The sequence below is a fragment of the Macrosteles quadrilineatus genome, unplaced genomic scaffold (assembly GCF_028750875.1).
Source record: "Macrosteles quadrilineatus isolate MER2022 unplaced genomic scaffold, UCM_ALF_1.0 Scaffold_8__2_contigs__length_117827958, whole genome shotgun sequence".
In the NCBI taxonomy this organism is placed as follows: Eukaryota; Metazoa; Arthropoda; class Insecta; order Hemiptera; family Cicadellidae; genus Macrosteles; species Macrosteles quadrilineatus.
Window position 1 is genome coordinate 69,552,132 of NW_026542601.1, and position 21,932 is coordinate 69,574,063.

At 35.0% G+C, this 21,932-nt stretch overlaps 1 protein-coding gene across 3 annotated transcripts in view; it reads left to right on the forward strand.

Moving 5' to 3' along the window:
* LOC129000932 (probable nuclear hormone receptor HR38) overlaps positions 1 to 21,893 on the forward strand; it is a 77,061-nt gene extending 55,168 nt beyond the window's left edge. For 2 of the 3 annotated variants that reach the window (XM_054428019.1, XM_054428021.1), the window contains exons 3-9: positions 3,389 to 3,634; positions 4,562 to 4,776; positions 10,011 to 10,228; positions 10,767 to 11,068; positions 16,034 to 16,236; positions 18,799 to 18,977; positions 19,786 to 21,893. In XM_054428019.1, coding sequence (XP_054283994.1) covers positions 3,389 to 3,634; positions 4,562 to 4,776; positions 10,011 to 10,228; positions 10,767 to 11,068; positions 16,034 to 16,236; positions 18,799 to 18,977; positions 19,786 to 20,042 — 1,620 coding nt within the window. In that variant the 3' untranslated portion in view covers positions 20,043 to 21,893. The remainder of the gene's footprint in view (positions 1 to 3,388; positions 3,635 to 4,561; positions 4,777 to 10,010; positions 10,229 to 10,766; positions 11,069 to 16,033; positions 16,237 to 18,798; positions 18,978 to 19,785) is intronic. The other variant, XM_054428020.1, reaches the window with a different exon arrangement.
* Positions 21,894 to 21,932: the final 39 nt, after the last annotated feature.

The following is a 21,932-nucleotide window of genomic DNA, read 5'->3' on the forward strand; positions in this document are numbered from 1 at the left end:
TTACACATTTATACCAAATTTCATCAAAATCGGATCATTTTTGTTCGAGTTATCGCACTAACGAACCCCACATCTATATACATAAATTTGAACGGATGGTGTTTTTGGCCTCTGGGGACCTCAAAACGAAAAAGTAAATCGGTCCCGGGTCTAGGTCTTACCATGAGACCTACGGTGATAGCTTAAATTTGCAATTTTTTTTTTTTTTTTTTTTTTTTTTGTAAATGACAACCACAGTATAAAATCGTTAAAAACGTAAAATGTGTGACTTAGGCCTACTCCACTACCGCGTCAAAAACAACCACCACTAGTCAATATACATATAAATACAAAATTACTCTTCTTTGTCACTTCACATGTAAATGTTGTGCTACTAGGCTTGATCTATAAAAATCTTGGATTCATGTTAACAGCATTACACTAAACACTTGTTGATGTGTTACTAGACTAGTAATTCTTTTGAAATATGTAAACGCGTCAAATTTGAACCACACTTTCTGTGTAAAATATCTTCCCTATCAGAAATTGTATCAGGTACACAGCACCTTTCCTTAAACTCGATCCCTGAACACAATTGAGTCACTGCTAAAATATTGCTTTAAAATAATTAATGATCTATCTCTGCAGTATCTCATTACTTGTCCGCCTGTCCGAGTCGCACTTAGACATAAAAATTAGTTGCATCATCACCTCAAGCCAGTGTGCCGACTTTCAGCTTTCTACGTCGCCGACCCCCCCCCCCCCCCTCTCCCCCGCATCAATCTGACATGCCCATGATCTCACAACTTGTCCTATTATCATACTTTGTTTCCACACGAAGATTTCTCACACACTAAGTCATAGTGGGAAAAATTGCGAGTCTCAAACACTTTTTATTGTTCAGTGCGCCGGTCATTGAAGTTCTTACTCTATACAAACGTAATATTGTGTTGATGAATGTTACAAGTTATTCAATTAACAAAATCTTTGGGAAATGAGCACCTATGTCAGTATTTGATATATTTAATCGATGGGAAATGAAACACTATATTAAAGATCTGTAACTAATAAATAAAACAAAACAATAACATTTTACGTCTATGAGCTGCTATTTTGTGATTTAAGCCTGACCAGTTTTTTTTTTTTTTTTTTTTTTTTTTTTTTTTTTTTTTTTGTTCATTTATGGTTATTTTTCTTATTTATTTTTGTAGGATTTCAAATGAAAGGTTCACAGTGGGTTCGAAGAAAGTGGTAAACGCAGTAATAATAAATCTTACCAATTTGTCTAAATAAAAATAAAATAAAAATTAACAATAGTTTCGAAACTTAAAAAATATTATTATTTTAAGATTATTTATATAAGATTATTTATATAAGATTATTATTATAACATTATTTTCGTTTAAACAAATATTTGAGCTAAACGCTGCTTCAATCAGGGAGGAAATAACCATTATTGGTATCTAATGAATTCTGGAAATGAAGGCAAATCATCGACTCGACCGGATTTCACAAGGAAATTAATTTCTACGCCCAGTAAATTAATAAGCAGCAAATTAGATCACTCTGATTAAAGAACAACACTTTCTGAGCGGTCTTTCCGATGGAGTGAATCATAATTAATCGATTTCTGCTATCGATCGAGATTAGGATCGATTGATCGAAAAATCTATCAAACGATTCCTTTGGTGATTTTCTCGTCTAGAGTTGCATTCCTTTTATTCAGATTAATCAGAAAAACAGATTGATAAAGGTTGTGTAGAATTTACCAGTTTAATTGCTGTGATCGGTAAAAATTAAAACGAACTATGTTTAACCATTGACTGATATTCAAAGGTTTAACATAATTAAATGGAGAAGGGCTTTATTTTTAAAGTATAATACACAAAGTAACCCCAAACTACACTTACAGAAACAATAATTAAAGTAGCCATCTGTCCTGTTAGTTTTTAAGTCTGTACACATAAAACTGGTGTAGCTAAAATGGTAATTGCATGCTGATGTACTATAATAAATACTGTATACACAATTTTTAAGCTTATGGTATTTAACAAATGGAAATTAACATTAGGGCCTATATTAATGAAAAGGTAATGTAATATTGTATATTGTATTAATTGTGGACTCTTGTCATAAACCGCAAAAATTGTTTTAAAAATCCCCCCGATATCTGCGATTTCAAAAATTACCCACAAAATTATTTAAACCAATAAATAAATCACCCCGGTGCTGCCACAATTGATACCACATTAATGTTACATCAGGGAGTTTGCGTGTCCCCCCCCCCTCCCCATGTAAGGGGGCGGAGCGTCGTCGCGTCGACTCGCGCGTCCCGACGCCACCGCCAACCAACGCGGGCAGCGTCGTCACACTGCATTAACCTCCGCACAGCCTATAGCGTCGCTCCGCCAGGCCATTGTTACTGTAATTACCCCGTGTGTGATTACCCTGTTAATTAATTGTGTTTCCATTAGCAAATGTCATGTTTGTTGGGCCATTACCTGTTTCGGTGTTTTTGTTTTAGAAAACCAAAGGAGTTTTGTTTGTGGTTTATGTTCGGTGAGATGTATGTGTTGTTCATTGTCCGTCTCTAGGCTATCGATATTGTACTCGCTTTGACTGTTTACAATATGACTCTAACAAAAATATTTTTAACGCGAATGAAAGTTTTCACGTTAAAAAACGTATTTAGTTTCTCCTCGGTCTCAAGTATGGCACAAGAAACACAGAATTTTTGATTTTTTCCACTTGATTTGTTCACTAACTGCGTATCTTTAAATCTATTCAGATTAGTTTGAAGACCGATTTCTTCTCATTTATCATATTTGTAATGTAAATAAGTAAAACATTAGGATTCCCGGATTGAAACAAAGTCCATAAACATAAATGTGTCTTTAGCTCAACTGATTTTAACCATTATTTGTTTAATTTTGGTTTCTTATAGCGGTGTTGTTCCCGAGTAATTGAACTTATTTTAATACAGTTGCCGATTTATACAAATTCGTGATATGAAATTTTAATTTTTGTATGTTACAGCCTATTTGAATAAGGATCTTGTTATTTGCTAAAATATTTGTTTTATGTTAATCAAAACTATATCCTACCGTGTTTCGTAATGAAAGAAAAGAGAAAAGACATAAGAGTGAGGTTAAGCAATTAAGTCAATATTTGAGAGCGTTAATTGACATTTATGTTTTAATTAGTAACCCCTGATAGTCATATTGTGTTAAGATAAAAAGTATTTGTAATTAGAGTCAAAGTGTCTACATAGTTTTACACTTTCTCATTCATATTCGCATTAAACTCCGTACCAAGGAATGTTTAGTTACTACGATGATTTAACTGATTTAGTTTTTTTCAACTATCCCAACAAGATTTCTCGACTTATGTTTGAATGTTTGTTCCGCAGACACCGTTTGGAGCGTCCAGTTTTGCTGAGTTGTTGTCGGCGCCGTATCCCGACCCGGAGGAAGCCACCGCGTCGCTGCCAGAAGACCTCGACCCCTTCCAGGACGTGGCGCTGGAGGCTGCGCCCCTGCCTAGCTTCCAGGAGACTTACGGTTTCAAGATGGATGACGAGTGTTACACTCCCGCGGTCCCCGCGGCGTACCACCACCACCACGCGGCACCTCACACACCACACTCTCAACCACAGGTAGCTATGAAATAATATTGTCAAGTAGTTGAAAAAATAAGCCCTAGCGTGATTTTGAAGGGATCTTAAAACGTCTAAGCTAACTAAGACATGTGACAATATTGATCAACAGTGATACATACATAATTGAAGTAGATAAAACCTGTGTTTGAATATTGTTAAGTGTTACTTTAATATAATTCTACACTTCTATCCGTTTTATTTGACAGTAACCTTCGCTCTATGCTATGCAATGTATAAATTTGTTTTATAACATAAGTATGTATCACGCAAATATAACAATTCCAAAGGAGGTATCAGTAATACCATGATTCGATATTTTCCAAAAGTACACTTTTGAAAACGTCTTTCTAATAAATCGTAAGCATTTTTACCGTTTTCACAATCAGTTGTTTGGATTTGAGTTAATCACTGGATGTGTACATTATGTTCTCATAAGGAGTAAGTTCCCAAACCAATGTTCCATTGGACGGATGATGGTTGTTCCTTCTGTGCAGTTCAGTCAAACAATCAAACTACTGTAAAATGAAAAATATTTTAATCATATTCTAGTTATTTAACAGATTAGTATATTGCGGACATTTTCCATGACTGTTAGAAAAAATGAAAGTTTCTGCGACTTTTCGGGATTTGGAATCTACCCGTCCTCAGCTGAGAAAGTAGTTTGTTGTTTTATTTTTGGTTTTGTGTTTCACTCCTATAATGTTCTGTGAGTGGCTACTATTTTACTTCATCTGGGTTCGTGTATAGTACAATTGTAATGTTTTGTTGTTTCCCTCCTGGGGGCCGTATTAGATGCCAGATCCCAACAGGTGGAAACTTTGTTTTTTTACTAATTTAATTGTGACGGATGTTTGTAGCCTGTTAGAAGATAATGTAAACTCGCCATCAGCAAAAAATGAGCTTATAAAGTTACTCGTGTTTCAGTACGAGTACCACCAGCCTCACTACTCGTCGCCAGCTACCCCTTACTACCCGTCACAACCCGCCACCGCCTTCGAGCCAACGCAGCACCCCCAGGACTACCTGAGTCACTCCCTACCGCACTTCCCCTCGCCTGCTGCCGAGCTCGCCGTCAACACCGCCCTAGGACCTCGCCAGAGACGGGCATCCCTGCCTCTGCAACGGTCTGAGTCCACCAGGTAACAACACTTGCAATACTACTGTACTTGTGTTGTGTGGCGACAGCTGAACACACGGTTGCTATGACAACGTTTTGTTTTCTCAATCGATAGGGTAAAGGTCGTGGCGTGATTGACGGATAACGAATCGTGGTGTATCTTTTAGGCAAGATTTCACCAGTCAAAATACAGTGCATCGGTGCTAAAGTCTCAAATATGTTTAACATGTTTCGCAGTTTTGCTAGAAGATGAAAAACCCTGCAAATTCGTTTGAAGTTTGAAAAAAAAGTTTAGAACTCTTACTGAGTGATTACAGATTTTAAAATTGAAATGGCCCTGAAGGAAACCAAGAGCAGATTATGTACAAAAAAGTCACGAACCGCATTCTCAAGACCAAAACTTGGGCTGATGCAATATTTAAAAATGATAATTCTTTACAACATATATTTACGGCATTTGCTCTAGGATGTTAAAGCTCAGGCATGAAACTCAGGAAAGTTTTATAAGACCGATTTTTAAGCTACATTTCCATTTAAATTAGTCTAATGTCTTCTTGTGAACAATAGTCTCTTTTGTTTGGAGAATGAAACAAATGTACATAATAAACAAGGATCAGCAATAAGCAATCAGTTAATCCTCAAACATCCACAAAAAATTCAATTACAAGAAAGAATGTTAAATCTTTTTAGCTTTAAAAAAACCCCCCAAGATTTAGTAAACTGGTCAAAATTGAAACGTCTCAGTATTTTATTTAATTACAAATTCCGTTATACATATTAGTCAATCCCCTACTTTACTAAATCGCGTTTTTCAACTACTTAAGATACCGATCGCAAACCGAAAGTCCGAACATTAAGTGATTATGTTATTAACCGCAATTTTACACAAAAACTGATCGTCAAGAATGTTTTGCACAATCTAAATAAACCGCCCAGAGCCGAGACGGTAACCAGAATCTTGTTAAGAGTCATGAGCAATCTGCGGTGGGAATTACGAGGGAATTGCAACAATTACATTCCGCCTGAGACCGCAGTCGAATATTGTTTAGTAATAATAATGTTTAGAAATGTTATTGTTTCCCTCATAAATGGGTTCCAAAACATTAACTCAATAACACAAAATGTTGAGACTTCGCTGCTCGCACACGGAACACAGAATAAATAAACAACTTCCACGTTTTAATTGCACGTCCAAGCAATCAAGTGCAAGTGTGGCTAATGTAAGCTTGATAAAGTCCTCAATTAAAATTAATCGGTGGATGTCAGAATTGTTTATTGCTGCAGATCGGACGTCTTGCGCCCCACCCATAATCAAGAATTACGCGAGGTCCTTATTAACGATGTAATTCTTTAGGTTTAAAATTATTTAGGCTTCAAATTCAACTTGTAACGGCGTATTGTGAATATACTGGAAACCGTTGAAACATGAATCATCTATTTAATAAGTGGCATATATTAATAAATGAACACATAATGTGTATTTTGTCCATTGTTGTAAGATGTAAACAATCTTTTATTTTCATAATTGGAGTAGACCAGCTACAAAGTGCCACCTCAGACAACTTTGGCTGTGGATATTTTCTAGTTCCAATCTTTGTAGGCTCGTTTTGCTACATTCTAAAGGCGTTACACCTAACCTTGTTTCCTAAAAATAGTTCTGGACTTTTTGTGTGGCAAATTGCTCAAAAGCTTTTGTATTATTAATTATTGTTTCATGACGATAACGCGATGCAGAATAGTAACTGTACGTAGCTTTAGAAAATAACCTTCCGCATTATATTTCAGGACAAAGTGTTGACCTGTATCTAGTTTACGAAATAATTATTTCAACAAATGACATTTCAATCAGGGTTAACCCCAAGGTACTTTTAAGACGTATACTTCAATACTTTTCAATTTGGTACACGTAAAATTAAACCTCTGCACCAAAATTTAATCCTATGTGGTTGTAATTGCTTAACGAACCAAATTTCCCAAAGCTCTGCTCTGTTGTCTTCCAAAAATACAATGCTTATGAACCAGATAATATTCCCCATTGATAAATTAGCCAATTGGCAACCTTATTGAGATGTCGGCTGTGTAAAACAATAGTAATAAATGATCTGGACATTTTTCTAACCATAAAAACAAAATTCTATATTAATATTGGTTCTGTTTCTAGTAGCCGGAATAACTTATGTCTACGCTTTAACTATTTAAAATTTTTGCATTAACGTGACTTAAATGTTTAAACAAATAGTATAACTGAGATCAGTTACATGGAGAAATGGAGAAAATCAAGCACTATACAGTAGATTTCAAACTTACCCTCTTTTAAATAAAACATATCCCAAGATCACTTCTGCGCGGCATGGCGGGAGTTTGACACATTTCTATCAGCTGTTTCGTCATTGTTGCTAAGCAACGCTTGTTTATGGGTTTGGGGGCGTACCATAGCCCAACACAGTTATGCAAATTCCCATGATGTATGCTACAATTTACATACACATTTGTACATATTATACATGCCGGGCTGTGTGTGTGGTCGTATATTTTACATTTATTTGCTGTTAAGATATTTATACGACTTGATGGTACCTGTATTATATCTTAACTAGTTTAGTATTACGGTCTATATTGCATACGTTTACTGGTAATTTTAGCACCGTCCGATTTACGAGCCCGCTTTTGAACTGTATTCAATTTGTATTCAAATTGTATAGTGTTAATATAGTATGTGTTAACAAAATCCAAACAATTTGGAATCGCACGGTTTTGAGATTTTTAAAATCGTGTTGGTTCGTAGAAAGTGTTTTACTAATGCAGAATATTTACCGAACTTAGGCTTACTGTAAAGATTGTATTTTCATATTTATCATGAGATTGTATTACATTTGATCAAATTGTACAGTTTGACCAGTCAATAGCTTAAAAGCTATGATGCATAATCAAATATGTCCCTTTCTTACATGTATAAAACATCGACTTTTAAATAAATAGTTAATGTGGACTTAAATCAACATACTTTTATGTAACTAATAAGTTGATTACTCATTATACGATATTTATCATAGAAACCTCTCTTAAAATCAAATTGCTTAATAGACTCCAGTTAATTATATTTAATACAATTACGTTTATACAAATTGAACTACATAACAAATACCAAACCCTTCCAATAAATTCAAACATAATCATAACAAAATAACACAACATAAAACTGCATTGAAAGAAAAATATAAAGAGGAAAAGCCCTAAGAGAAAATAGTCGCAACCATCTTTTATTTTCAAATAAAAAGCCCACCTGTGCCGGAAGAAGGTTTTTACGTTTTCTTCCAAATCATTTAAAAACCATTGGCAGCATCAAATTTTTAAAAAAGAATGTAAAAATTATCTTACAGAAATCGCTCCTTACTCCATTAAAGAGGTGTTTCCTCACCTGATTTTATTGGTTGTTTCTAAGTATTGTACAAATTGTAATTTTAGCTTATAACTGAATTTACTAGGTTAGTAATGTAACACTATTCAATGTACAATGTACAATTATTGAACAAAAGATATTGAAATTAAATTAAAAATAGGCCTACACTGTCTCGACTGAGGACCTTACCAGCAACCTGATAATGATTTTAATTACAACGTAGCTCCTACTGACCTTGGCGTCTCTCTCGGGGGCAGAGTGATGAATATATTAAAATTCTTGCGCGTAATTTCATTTTAAGTCGCGTTACACGCTAATTCTACACGTATTTTAGTGTCTTGCACGCTATCATTAGAGGGATTGCGCCGCGCCGGTTGGTGAACATAATATAGCACAACAGGCAAATCTTGCTAAATCTGGCTCAGCTGGAAACTGAGTTTGTACATTGTACACCAAGACAGTATTTTTATGAATAAAATGTTGACAAATATTTACAAATATATTTATAGCATTATTGACAAACTAACATGAGTGTCAGGGAAGGAAAGCTGCTTGCCTATAAAATATCAGTAGTTTAGGAACGCTAATGCAACAGGAATAGAACATGTCCAGGTTTTATCAAATACAGCTAGTTTCCAAAAACACAAAAAGACCTCTACCTCTTTCGATGGCCTCATTTACCCAAATTTGAAAAGGCTAACCATTTCGATAAAGCATTTCGTAAGGTCAACAAAATAACCCGACTCAAAAATCAACCCGCCAATTCTAGAATCACTTTGCTCTTATCGGTGCAAGAGTATAGCGAATGTCGATGCAAAACTGTCTTTACAAAAGGAAATCCGCGTGAAAAACAACAATAGCCTTTGATTTGAACAGTTTATGTCTTTCAAATACTCGTAATCCCTTATATATTACGTGTAAGAGCTCCAGGTTTCACGTTTTACAACGCCGCCGTCCTTGTAGGGTGCCAACACACACACACACACACACACGGGCCTCAATGGACGGAGACTTTAACGATATCCCACAAAATGTGAGTCGGGTCATTGCAAGATCGTAAAGTGTTTACGACTCGGTTTTTTGGATATTTCCCGGATGATGCATGATTATAGTGCCAATGTGGACGCCGATTCCGGACTGAAAGATAAAGAAGTTGCGATACAATAAAACTTGTTTTGAAGGACCTAATTGACTTGGCAATTGCAACGGTCATTTATTATTACTGGATTCGATAATGTGTTATTACTTTAAACTCTAGAATGATTTTAGTCATGTTTGTATTTAAGTGGAATTTAATATGTGTAGGATTTATCCAAACCAAGATAATTTCTGACGTATATTTCGTCTCAGCAATTAAAAGATTATTGCAATCAGTTTGCGCGATCAGTGAACAAAGCCCATTTGCAAGATAGTTCTATAATTATGTCCATCATCACTTATCATAGCCTACACTTGAGAAACTTACGGGATTCATACTGGAAAGAAGAAATAAGTTAACATTGAGCAGAATAAATTTAAAAGATCGGTTTAGTATTTCCCGAGACTCGATGTTCGACAGATTGCTCTGTGGTTCTACCTAGCCGTTCTAAAACTATTATAGACTAAATAACACAAGTAGACGTCTCATCTCATTGTAAAATCTTAAGCATGTTTTAGTCCGGCTCATGTTAGTTAAGTTACGTATTGGTGTCGGTGAAATTTAATTTCTCTTTTATAGTTTGGTGCTAACACTAACCAGAGTTAATCGCCAATCACTACACCCACTAACAAACTATCTCGGCATTTATTACTTTGGGCAATTAAACATTTCTGATTCTGATTTCTGCCCTAAACTCAAGGTCGTGGTATATTTACAGCAGCAGCGAGTCTCCCAAGCCACGACTTCCAGTGACCGCCTCGTGTCCGCCGACCTCTGTGTCGTCCTCCGCCTCGTCGTCCCCCACATGTGAAGGTCCTCGCCCTCCCCACCTCACCACTGGCCCTACACCTCCCTCGCCATCACAACTGTGTGCCGTCTGTGGCGACACTGCAGCATGTCAACACTACGGGGTCCGCACCTGCGAGGGCTGCAAAGGTACAACCACCCGATATATAATGAGGAATTAGTTTTATTAATTTGTGGAGCATTTATATTTACAGACTGTGATATAAGGCAAGGTGCGTAATTGTTTATTTCCTGTTATGAAAACTATACTCTCTGCGGGCAAACCCAAGATGGCTGTCAGCTTCCATGGACTCCCTTGGAGAACAATTCAAAACTACAACAAACATTTATAATCTCACAGTATACTAGATATTACAATTATAATCAATTTGGTGTTTGAACAAAATTATTTTTGGACGATAAATAATTCTTCAGCAGATGTTTGAAATCATCCAAGATGGCCACTAGCCTCCAAGGACTCTTATGGTAAAACTGTTTAAGATACAACTTGCTTATAGGACTCTTAAAAATCTTGTATGTATCGGTTGGTAAATTTTACAGACCTGGTGTTGTAACTTTCTTCTTCATTGGTATTTTCAAACTTCTAAAATGGAAACCCCCGATTTTGTCTTTACCATTACGACCTGTTGGAAAGCGACATTAATTAATCAGTTGAACTACCTTTTAGGTTTCTTCAAGCGAACGGTTCAGAAGGGATCCAAGTACGTGTGTTTGGCTGAGAAGGCCTGCCCGGTTGACAAAAGACGGCGGAACCGCTGTCAGTTCTGTCGCTTCCAGAAGTGTCTCGTCGTGGGGATGGTCAAGGAGGTGGTGCGGACGGACTCCCTGAAGGGTCGCCGTGGCAGACTACCCTCCAAGCCTAAGAGTCCGCAGGAGTCTCCGCCCTCGCCTCCGGTGTCGCTGATCACCGCTCTGGTCCGAGCACATGTAGACACCAGTCCTGACCTGTCCACACTAGACTACTCCCAGGTGAGATATACACTTAAATTATCTGTCGGTTATGTAAATGATTTCCTGATATCTCTGAGAGCACATGGCATCCATAGGAGATATCTCCTCCTTTTCTATCCTACACCAATGTCTTCAATTCCCTCCACATTTTCCTCTCTTCTTTGACATGTTTTACCGTTCGTCTCCATGTTTGTCAGGGTGTACCTCAACCTCATTTTCTAGTGTCTTGAAAACTCTAAGTTATCCCTTTCAATAGTGTCATCTAGTTTCCTCAAGGTATGTTTCAGCCGTCAACATTTTCTCTCGTATCGTATCTGCAGTTTTATTTCGGCTTGGCCCGTCGTTCGTCGTTTGAGATGTTGTCTGGTCAGTAAATGTCCCTTGTACGTCAAAGGCATTTATTGATGAATACCCGCAGACACGAAGCAATAGCAGTCGTTGCTTTCCACGTTTCACTAATATCCAACATAGATGTGAATGAAACTAACATGGAAATTATGTCGAAATTAATATGGAACATTGATTGTCCGTAGTCGGTCTTGAAGATGTGGAGCTTGGCCTTCTCTCATATGTTGCGATTGCACCACGCAGGTCTGGATAAATTTTAGTCCAACAGTGAGTGCTATTAAGTTTAAGAATTGACTGTCCGACGGAGCGTGGAGACGGTTTATTCACGAAAACGATATAATTTCCATGGCTATTTTGTTAACATGAAAGTAAAATAATACGTAAAAGAAGCCCAATGCCGGTTTTGTGACAACTGTGTGTCTATGACTCAAACGGCCCTGATTTCTGAGTTATTCCTCAGCATAGATTCCTGTTTTACCTTACCATAGTCCTATTAACATACCTGTCAAACTGGTATCTCCTTTTTGGACACTAGGATATCACAGTACAGCGGACGAAATCTTTGAAGAAGAATATCTGCTATACAAGTTGAATTGTTTCTAAAGCAAGAGAACTAGTACGGTACTTCAAAAATTAGTAACTTACTTGTCAACAACTTGGACTTAACAACTTCACACCGCCAGTGCCAAGAAAGGTGTTAAAATTTCAGCAAATAAATCCATCAAGGGAAAACTTATTTCCACGTTTCAACCAGACCCTCTGACACTTATTATAAATGTCCGTTTACCGCGTAACAGATGACAGTATAAATCTAAACGCCGTCGACAAGCGAAACATACAGGACTGGTCTAGTCGAGCCGCGGGCAAAAATCAGAACACACGTTAATAATATATTATGCCTTCGCGAAGTATTGTCAACATAAATTATTCATGGCAAACATAATTTGCCCTAAGTTAATGATCGGCGCCACGGGCTCGCTGACATAATGAGTGTAAATCAACAGGCATTATCGGATTTTCTGGGTAATCAATATTAATCGAGATTTAATTACTAACATGAATTTTTATTGCGTTTACTTAGACAGTAGTCCGATTCAATTTGCATTTCAAATTTCGATTGATTTTCATATTTTGTTGCACGACGACTATAATAAGTTTCTGTCATTGACCGAATTGACCACCCAATTGTTTTCCACTTTCAGAAAAGAAATTGTGAGCGAGTTTCGTTTGTATATACAGGGTGTCCCGGAACTCTCTACCAATATTTTAGGGCATTGCTCCTGGGTAAGAAACATGCCTAAATATCATATTTAAATTGTCCGGAAGTCCTTAGTTACTCACACAGCCGCCATTTAGTTTTTTTCAGTTATTAATTTTTTTTCTAAAGACTGGTTTAACATACCGGTATGAAATGGAAACTTTGCACAAACATTTATGACAAATAGGCAAAGCTACAAAAAATTAGGACAATTTTTCAAATTCTTAAAACAAAATGGCGGCCATTTAAAATTTTGTTTCTTAATTAACTCAAAAACCGTTGATTTTACAAAACTTTTTAATGACCGCCATTTTGTTTTGTGAATTTGAAAAATCGTCATAATTTTTTTGTAGCTTTGTCTAGTTGTCATAAATGTTTGTGCAAAGTTTCCATTTCGTATGTTAAACCAGTCTTTAGAAAAAATTTATAGGCCTAACTGAAAAGAAATGGCTGCTGTGTGAGTAACTAAGGACTTCCGGACAATTTAAGTATGGTATTTAGGTATGTTTCTTACCCAGGAGCAATGCCCTAAAATATTGGTAGAGAGTTCCGGGACACTCGGTATATTGCATTCAATTGAAAGCTACGATTTCTGTACATTTAGTAATTATATTTTACCTACCGTTTTGTAAACTAACCGCTTCAGTTCAGTTCTTAGAATAATTGAATATATTTACATAATAGCGTTGCTTAGCCTACTTACTTAACAACAACATTGTTTTTTTTTTTTTTTCTTTTTACTTAACCCATTGGAGACTGAATATTCTTTGGCATAGCATGACCATCAGACCCCTGTTAAAAGTGGTGAATTTGTAAGGTTAGTACGTGATATACAAAAAAATTAAGCAAGGATAAAAAATATGTTATTTTGATGTGCTAGAGTTTTATAATTGCCATACATGTATACCGTATTAATTTCCTTACGTGGAAATATAACATATATTTGTGTATCCTATCTCTAATACTTTTATTATTATTATTTTTGTAAATTACGACAAATATGGAAATGACGTCATTTTTCACTATCTAACCAAAAATAAAAGTCAAGATATTTTCCTGTTGTAATTAAATTATTACTTGACTTTTTTACTAATTTAACACTAATTAGTTACTAATTTTTACTAATTTAAATTAACAATTATAAACAATAAAACTAGGTAGTGAAAAGAAAAAAATAATAACAACAATGGAATCTTACCATAAACGAGTTATCCATTGCACTCGATTCAAGTTGGCTGAGGCACATAAATCTAGGATCATTACTGGAGGAGTTTGTCTATTCCACTCGAAAATACACGGTCAAACGTACTTTTTAAGGTCCCGCCATTTAGAAAACAATTAAATAAAAACTTAACAATACACATACAATCACTTGTTTCGTATAAGTAATGTCTCGAACGCATCAAAACAATACAACTACTATTAAGTCATCTGTTTTACAGGACTACCAACACTACAATATTGTAAAACAGATGCGAATTTGTCATAGAGTCTCAAAGATAACATTTCGGTTTCGGAAAGAACAACTTAGATATATAAATATTCATATAGTATTTAGTAAGTTATACTGTAACAAATTTATACGAAATCAAAATGTGACGCAAATTATTTTTGGGAAAACAAAACTTTGTAGTGTATTTTTGTCAGTAGGGCCTAATATATTTTTGTTTTGAAAGTAAAAGTCTTTATTTACGATAAAAAACACTAATTTAACTTATTTACGTGACATTTATTTACTGTAGATAAAAAAAGTCAAGTCGTCATCACGAGAAAGTCTCGTGAAAAGTCTCCAATGGGCAACACGGACCAATGAAGGATTGAAAAAAAAAACGTAAAATTAATTGTAATGGTTCGAACTTCAACTAATCAGCTGTTCAGGCCAATTTAATTGTTGAGTGGTGCAATTCATGTTCAGTACAGTTACAATGTTTCGTTACATCACTGTCAATGGCAATGAGAGGTTATAAAACGAAACCATAACCTCTCTTTATATAGAAGTTATGAGTAGTGATTTTTAGTAAAAACACACGTAGCTAAAGTAGTGTACGCAACTCGCGTAAAAAGTCTTAAACGCAATCGTTGCGTAAACTACTGTAGTTAATGTCCACAGCGCTACTAAATAGGACTTTACATTTTACAAGACAAGACGTCATATTGTTCCTACAAATGATTGCTAATTAAGCTGCGCCTGAAATTTGACAACGCAAGAGCTGCTCAGTAATGCGTTTAACGTAGGCTACCATTTGTTTATTTAAGGCACTGAGACGTTTTTTGACAGTGGCAATTCTGTATCTGTAATTGTATTTACTCCTAATCAACCCACTTGATCTAATTGAGGTTTTAATGTAAAGTAGCGATTAACAGAAACAATTTTGGTATGGGAATTGGAAAACAGTAGTGAAAATTTAATATAAGATACTGTACAAGGTTTGGTGATGGTGAGAATAAATCATAATGGAATACATAATAACACAGTATATCAAATTATCAATCAATTGATAATATAACTATATAATATAAATATTTGATATAGGATAAATAAGCAACAAATACAGGGTATAAAAAGTCCCGGGACGGTTAAAATATTTAAAAATGTAATAAAGATATAGCTTTAAAACCTGGTAAGCTGGTACATAGTTACCGGCATTAACACCGGTTTAACACATGATTCATGTAATACCTCTTCAGGGTGACGGCCCACTAGGAGTCAGAAGAACATTTTAAGTAAGCATAGGTTGATTTTAATAGCCTTGGATATGCACACCAAATTAAGGGTTTTTACTAGTAGAATACAATGCTGCAAAATGAAATCAAACTGATAGCCGAGTCAAAAATGGGTAAATGGCAGCCGTTCAAAAATTCAAAATGGCAGATTCAAGAAATCTTTGGCCGCTGCCATTTTTTACTCTGTTGTTCTTTTGAGTTCAAATTTTAAGCATTGATTATATTTTACTAATGATGTGCATATCGAACTATGCATACGTTTATGAATTTCTTCCAAATTCTAGCATATTCCCCCGTTCGGGTTTTTTTTCTTCTGGTTCTTGGGGGGCCCTGAAGAAGTAGATCATTTCTGAATAATGCGTTAAAATTATCTTAGGGCTTCAGAACTTCTATCTTTATTACTTTTTGAAATATTCAACTGCCCGGTAGCCTACTTTTTCAACCCTGTATGATTTATTGCTGGACACGCTTTTAATTTGTTATGATTTCTGGTGAAAACCCATCCCTGATAACTCTCCCTACTCTACTACTGCAGGTTAAGTAGGTAGTGTGTCTCATTTTATGCATTATCCTAGACTCACCTCTGTGCGGAAACTTAAAAACGACTTTGTAAAGAGATTCCACCGACTCACTCTTACCTGTTTTGTTTGCAGTATAGAGAACCCAACCCGATGGAGCCTCCAATCACGGAAGCTGAGAAGATCCTGCAATTCTACAACCTCTTGACCACTTCAGTAGATGTGATCCGTCACTTTGCTGACAAGATCCCTGGCTTCGGAGACCTCTGCCGAGAAGACCAGGAACTGCTCTTCCAGTCAGCAAGTCTAGAACTTTTTGTCCTCCGCCTAGCTTACAGGTTGGTATCCGTGTGATGTTCCCCCGGAACCTTTTTACATTAGTCCAGGATGGGTCTAAAGGATTTGGGAATTACCACTTAGATCAAACCTATTGGTCATTGGCGGGATTTGAATCAGGACCTTGTGGACCAAAGTCCTGCAGTCTAACAGGAGCCTGGCCTACCACTACCAGCTTGCAACCTAAATTAGTATTAAAAATACTGAACAAAGGAGCGTCTTCAGCGCTGAGTTAAAATTTGTATCTTGATCAAGTTTTGTTTCTGATTGAATAGATATATGTTCAGACTATGACCATTGACTATCGGATGACTATGAAGAGTATCATCCTTCCAGAAGAAACACAAGTTGTATTATTCCACAAAGACTTAGTACCACAGTTTAATTAATTGTATATTCTTCAATTTTTGATATTTATTTGTAACTCAATATTAGGCTATAATATCATAGACTAAGCAACACAAGGGAGTGTGTTTTATCTGTGATAATATTATTATTAATACCTAAATTCACTTTGAGGATTTAATGTCTTGTCCTTCAAAAGTGAATGTGTAATCTGTCAATACCCTTGTAGGTTTAATGAGTATGTTTTATCTATGGTTTAATCAAAGCAGTCTGTTCTAAAATATGAAAATATGCAATACGAGTTTACATTTTTTCAATTACTACAGTATTTACTACTCTCAAATTTCATTTACTACTATCAATTCCCTAGTGGAAGAGATCAATATATATCAATACAAAAATTGTATATTGATACGTATGTGTATTTGGGCCAATACACATCAATACATATCAATACAAGTAAATAGGATCCGAGTCATTAGCTTGTTTGAAAATAATTTGTAGCTTGTTAAAAAACAATTTTTAATTTGTTTCAAAACATTAAATTATATCAACTATGCACTAAAAATAAAATAAAAATAAAAAAGTAAAAAATTCTTGGCAAAAAGTTCACCCGGTCCCGAGATTTGAACCGGGGACTCCAGCATGGAAACTGATTTTCTTAGCCACTACACCACGGACGCTTCATGTTAGACTGAGTAATGATTGCCATTTTGAATGGGAGAAGCTGTATTAGGCCTCACAATTTAACTAAAAGATTTTTCAATGGCATGTGTGTCATTTCAACCATGTATATGCTTTAACATGTTTCAAAACTGTTTTATCACCAGTTAAAACTGTTTTCATGCTACTTGGGTGATATGAATAGTGTCAATACAATTTATTTTTATTGATTTCTAGAAATAAGGAACTCAATAATGAATTTGTGAGGGATTTTTATCCCTAACAATAACCCAATAAGCAAAAAAATTGTTAAAAGTTGTCGAAAGCTGTATTACAATAATTGTTGTATAACAATTTTAAAACATTTTGATTTAAACTTCATATTACAACAATTTTGATATAAGATTGAAACAATTTTAAAATTGTTTAACAATACGTTTTTTGGAGTTGAAAAAAATAAGTTCCAATACGAGCTGTAACTGTTTTACAACAATTTTAAAATTTTTTTACAACCACTTTTTTGAAGTTTAAGAAAATCAGTTTTAATACAAGTTGTAAACTGTTTTACAACAATAATTTTAATGTTTAGCAATCATAGTTTTTGGCAGTTTAAAAAAAAGGTTTAATACAAGCTGTAACTAACTGTTTTACAATAATTTTAAAATTATATATTTTTAAATTACCTATATTGAGTTTTAGGTACCTCAGCTAAAGCCTATGACCTAGAACTAGAGTTTTTCCTTTTTTCAAAAAATAACATTTTTATTACTGTTTATTTCACAAAGTTTACATTGGTATTGTGTATAATCCCCAATATTCATATGTGATAGAGATATTTTGCATTTTATTTACCCGTATTGATGTCTATTGATTTATATTTATATCTAACATATTCAAAAAATATTCTCCATTGATATCAATGAACGATTTGTTTGCTCTAATGATCTATATTGATATATTTTAAGTTTATAGATGTCTAGTGATATGTATTGACTAAGTTTTCAGTGATGTCTATATTTGTTTGTATTTACTTGTAATGATATCCATGAACATCCTATTGATATCACTAAGCATCTAGTGATATCAATAGATTTTTTCTATTGATTTCTATTGATGTCTTCCACTAGGGTTACCCCCTTCAATTTCCTGGTAAATTTCCCTTTGAGGAGTAAAAGTTAAGAAGTTGAAAACCAATCCTGTAACCCAGTTACTAATTATTTGGCTGCTAATCAGAAACATTCCTACAACAGATAGGATTTAACCCTTTCAGTGCTAGGCCAATAATTCGTATTTCGTAAATTTTTTTTTAATTTTGATTTTAATACAATAAATATGAGAGATAAAAGATAATAATTCTAATAAATATAATGAATAAAATTTTGCCGTTCCCATACAATAAATATAATTTTAAAATTCATCAGGCGTTAAAATGCACAAAAGGCCCATTAGCAAGTTTTTAATTTTTGAAATCATTACTGCTGCTAAGTGAAAGTGTTATGTGATCCCATTTCAACAAAATAACACGAGTCATTTGATCATTTAATTTTATATTGCAGAACACGAGCCACAGACACCAAGTTGACGTTCTGTAATGGCGTGGTGCTGGACAAGCAGCAATGCCAACGCAGTTTCGGAGACTGGCTACACGCCATCCTAGACTTCTGTCAATCACTGCACGCCATGGAGATAGATATCTCTGCATTTGCCTGTCTCTGCGCACTCACTTTGATAACAGGTATGAACTACTCTCGGCAAAACAGGTTGTTCCAGAGATGGTTCAGGGAATAGTTCCTTTGCTAGGCTGGGTTTGTCTTTGTGATCCCCTAGGATGGTTCTGCTGAATTGGTAAATTAGTTTCAAAAATAATCATTCAATGTTTCTTTTGATTAAAAATAATAATGAACCTTCTTACACTTCCTAAAAAATGTTTTTCCCCTATTTGCAGGTGCTCAAAAGTGGTCCCTTTGAGGTCTGAATACATCCACTTTTGTTATAAATATTACACTTTAGTCTTCTTATTATTTCTTAACTCCTTATTGTTATTACAAATTTTGGCAGGTAAATTGTTTCTGCCCCGAAAATTAACATCACGTAGTAGGGATCGAGATTAATAATATTGTAATATCCAATATATCCAATACAAAGATCTGTTTGATTTATTTTTATCATTTAGTTTGGGTAACCTTATAATCTTATCAGTTTTTCTAAGAACAATTAATTTGATCACACACATGTTATCTAACAAAATACTGTTAATATTGTCTGAATATTGCTTTATAGGCCTGTTTTCTAATAAAAGAGTTTACACAACTCATTCTCCATCAACAAACATTGTTGACAAAAGAGAAACCTAGATCTTGTTACCTAATTTCAACTATTTTACAGTATATAGGAATAGGTATATTGCCTACCAAGTTTTGCGTTGTCTAAATCATTTCAGAGAAACATGGATCTTAAAACGCAGTTTTAACCATTTTGTGTAGAAAATAAAGGTATATTCCCTAATAAGGGTAACATTGTCTAACCCCAAATCATGTTTACAGAGAGACACGGACTAAGAGAACCCCATAAGGTAGAACAGCTCCAAATGAAGATCATCAGTTCTCTGAGGGATCATGTCACTTACAACGCTGAGGCTCAACGCAAGATGCACTACTTCTCCCGACTACTCGGTAAACTTCCCGAGCTGCGATCTCTCAGTGTACAAGGGCTTCAGAGGATCTTCTATCTGAAACTAGAAGATCTCGTCCCGGCTCCTCCTCTCATTGAGAACATGTTTGTGGCGAGTTTGCCGTTTTGAACTGTTCAAGAACTCGCTCAGTGAATCTCATGAGTCGGAGCTTTCCCAACTCCAAAGTGGACTTTCAAATACTTTGTTGAACTTTTCAAGCATTTATCCCGTGATTCTTGGTTCTAGTTTACGTTGCCACTGTACAGCTGGACTGTAGTTTTCTGTGGCGAGACCAGTTTTCGGTTCTCGGCTTTGGATGTTGACGCACAGTTTTGTTTCCAGTCTTACTGACTTGACCCTATGTGTCTTTTGGTGTGATTGTTAAAGCAAAATATTTGTGAAAACATTCTACATTTGATGCATTTCTTAAACTTTAGCAGTAGCTATTGTTAACCTAAAAATTTATAATACAAAAAAAGACTACACAAATATTTTGTTTTGAACTTGCTAGTAAGATAAGGTATGTGATATTTATCAATATTATAACCTGTAATGTTTATGTCATCTTTCAAATTTATATACAATTTTTAAATGGTCTATCCCAATGGAATACAAACATACCCTTGTTATATTCCCTTCCTAAATTGGCCTGTCAAGAAGTGATACAAATCCCAAAAAAACTATTTTTATAAAGAAGTTAAAGTTTAATATGATTATTTTCTAATAATACTCAATTGTATTTTTTTAACATCTATATCACAAAATGATTTGAAAATCATATTATAGCATATTAAGTCCTTAAACATATTGCAAAATCAATTGCTACAGATATCATGAAAATTTGGTGTTCCTACAAGCATAATCATATTTTTAAGTCCATATTATAAATTTTAACTATGTTAATTTATTTACTATATCTCAGCAAGTATGTCAATTTAAAACAAAGAATATTGTACAATTTGTAAACATTGCAAGTTTTGTTAAACCAAAGACAAAAAGAGCACTTACTCGCTTGTCTATGGTTTGAGTTACGGCCCACCAACATTCGTTCAGCCGTTGAAATTATTTATAAGTTTGAACTGTTCTTAGATTACCCATTAGCAGGGGTATTTTCGTTGAGTAATATTTACTCTTGTTACTTACTTATAGTTTACTATTTATTGTATTACTCACCACGAATATTGAAACTAGTTTTAAGGTGGTGGAAGGAGGACTGAGCCGGAACAGTTTTAGTTAATCAAACGAGATGCCTTGATGAGAGATGGTACAAATAGTGACAGTGACTGAGCGCAATACTCGTCGGTGGCCTTGTCTCTAGTTTAGTGTGCGTCAGGCCTGTGAAGTTACCACGTCAGAGCGTTCTGTGATCGGCCGTCCTTCAGAGTTTATTTTCACACTCTAGTGGTGACGTCATCGCATCTTTTGTACAGATTTATAAATGACATTTGTTTGTAATTTTGATTTTTACATGTTTTTTATTTAATATTTTATAAATGTTTTCATCGATTTAGAGAGTTTGAGTTACCATTAATGCCATAAGAACAGATTTTAATATAAAGGATAGTTAAGGGTACTTTTATAAAGACAATTGAGACTGATCGGTAAGGCGGGACGGGCATGAAGGATATCCGATATCTCCGACCATATCTATTGTGCTGCACTTGTTATGTTGTATTCGAGCGAATATTTGTATGTTTCTACTGCCTTGGATAGTTATTGTCGATGCCTTTGGATTTCCTCATTCTAAACTTGTTTTGGCTTACCAGTTAGAAATTGTTTTGACAGTTTATGTTGCCAGTGCAGACATCATGTTGTACATGTCTTACTGTCGAGGACTCATGTTGTTTTACCTTTACCAATTAGTAGCCCAGTTCTGTTGATCATTTGTGTGCTATATGTCTCAATGTGCTATGTCTTATCGCACTTTATTTTACAGCTGTTTCTTGCCATTATTTCTGTGTGAATCACAATTTATGATTGCCAATACATACTGTCTGTTTATTTTTACCCACTCTCAGT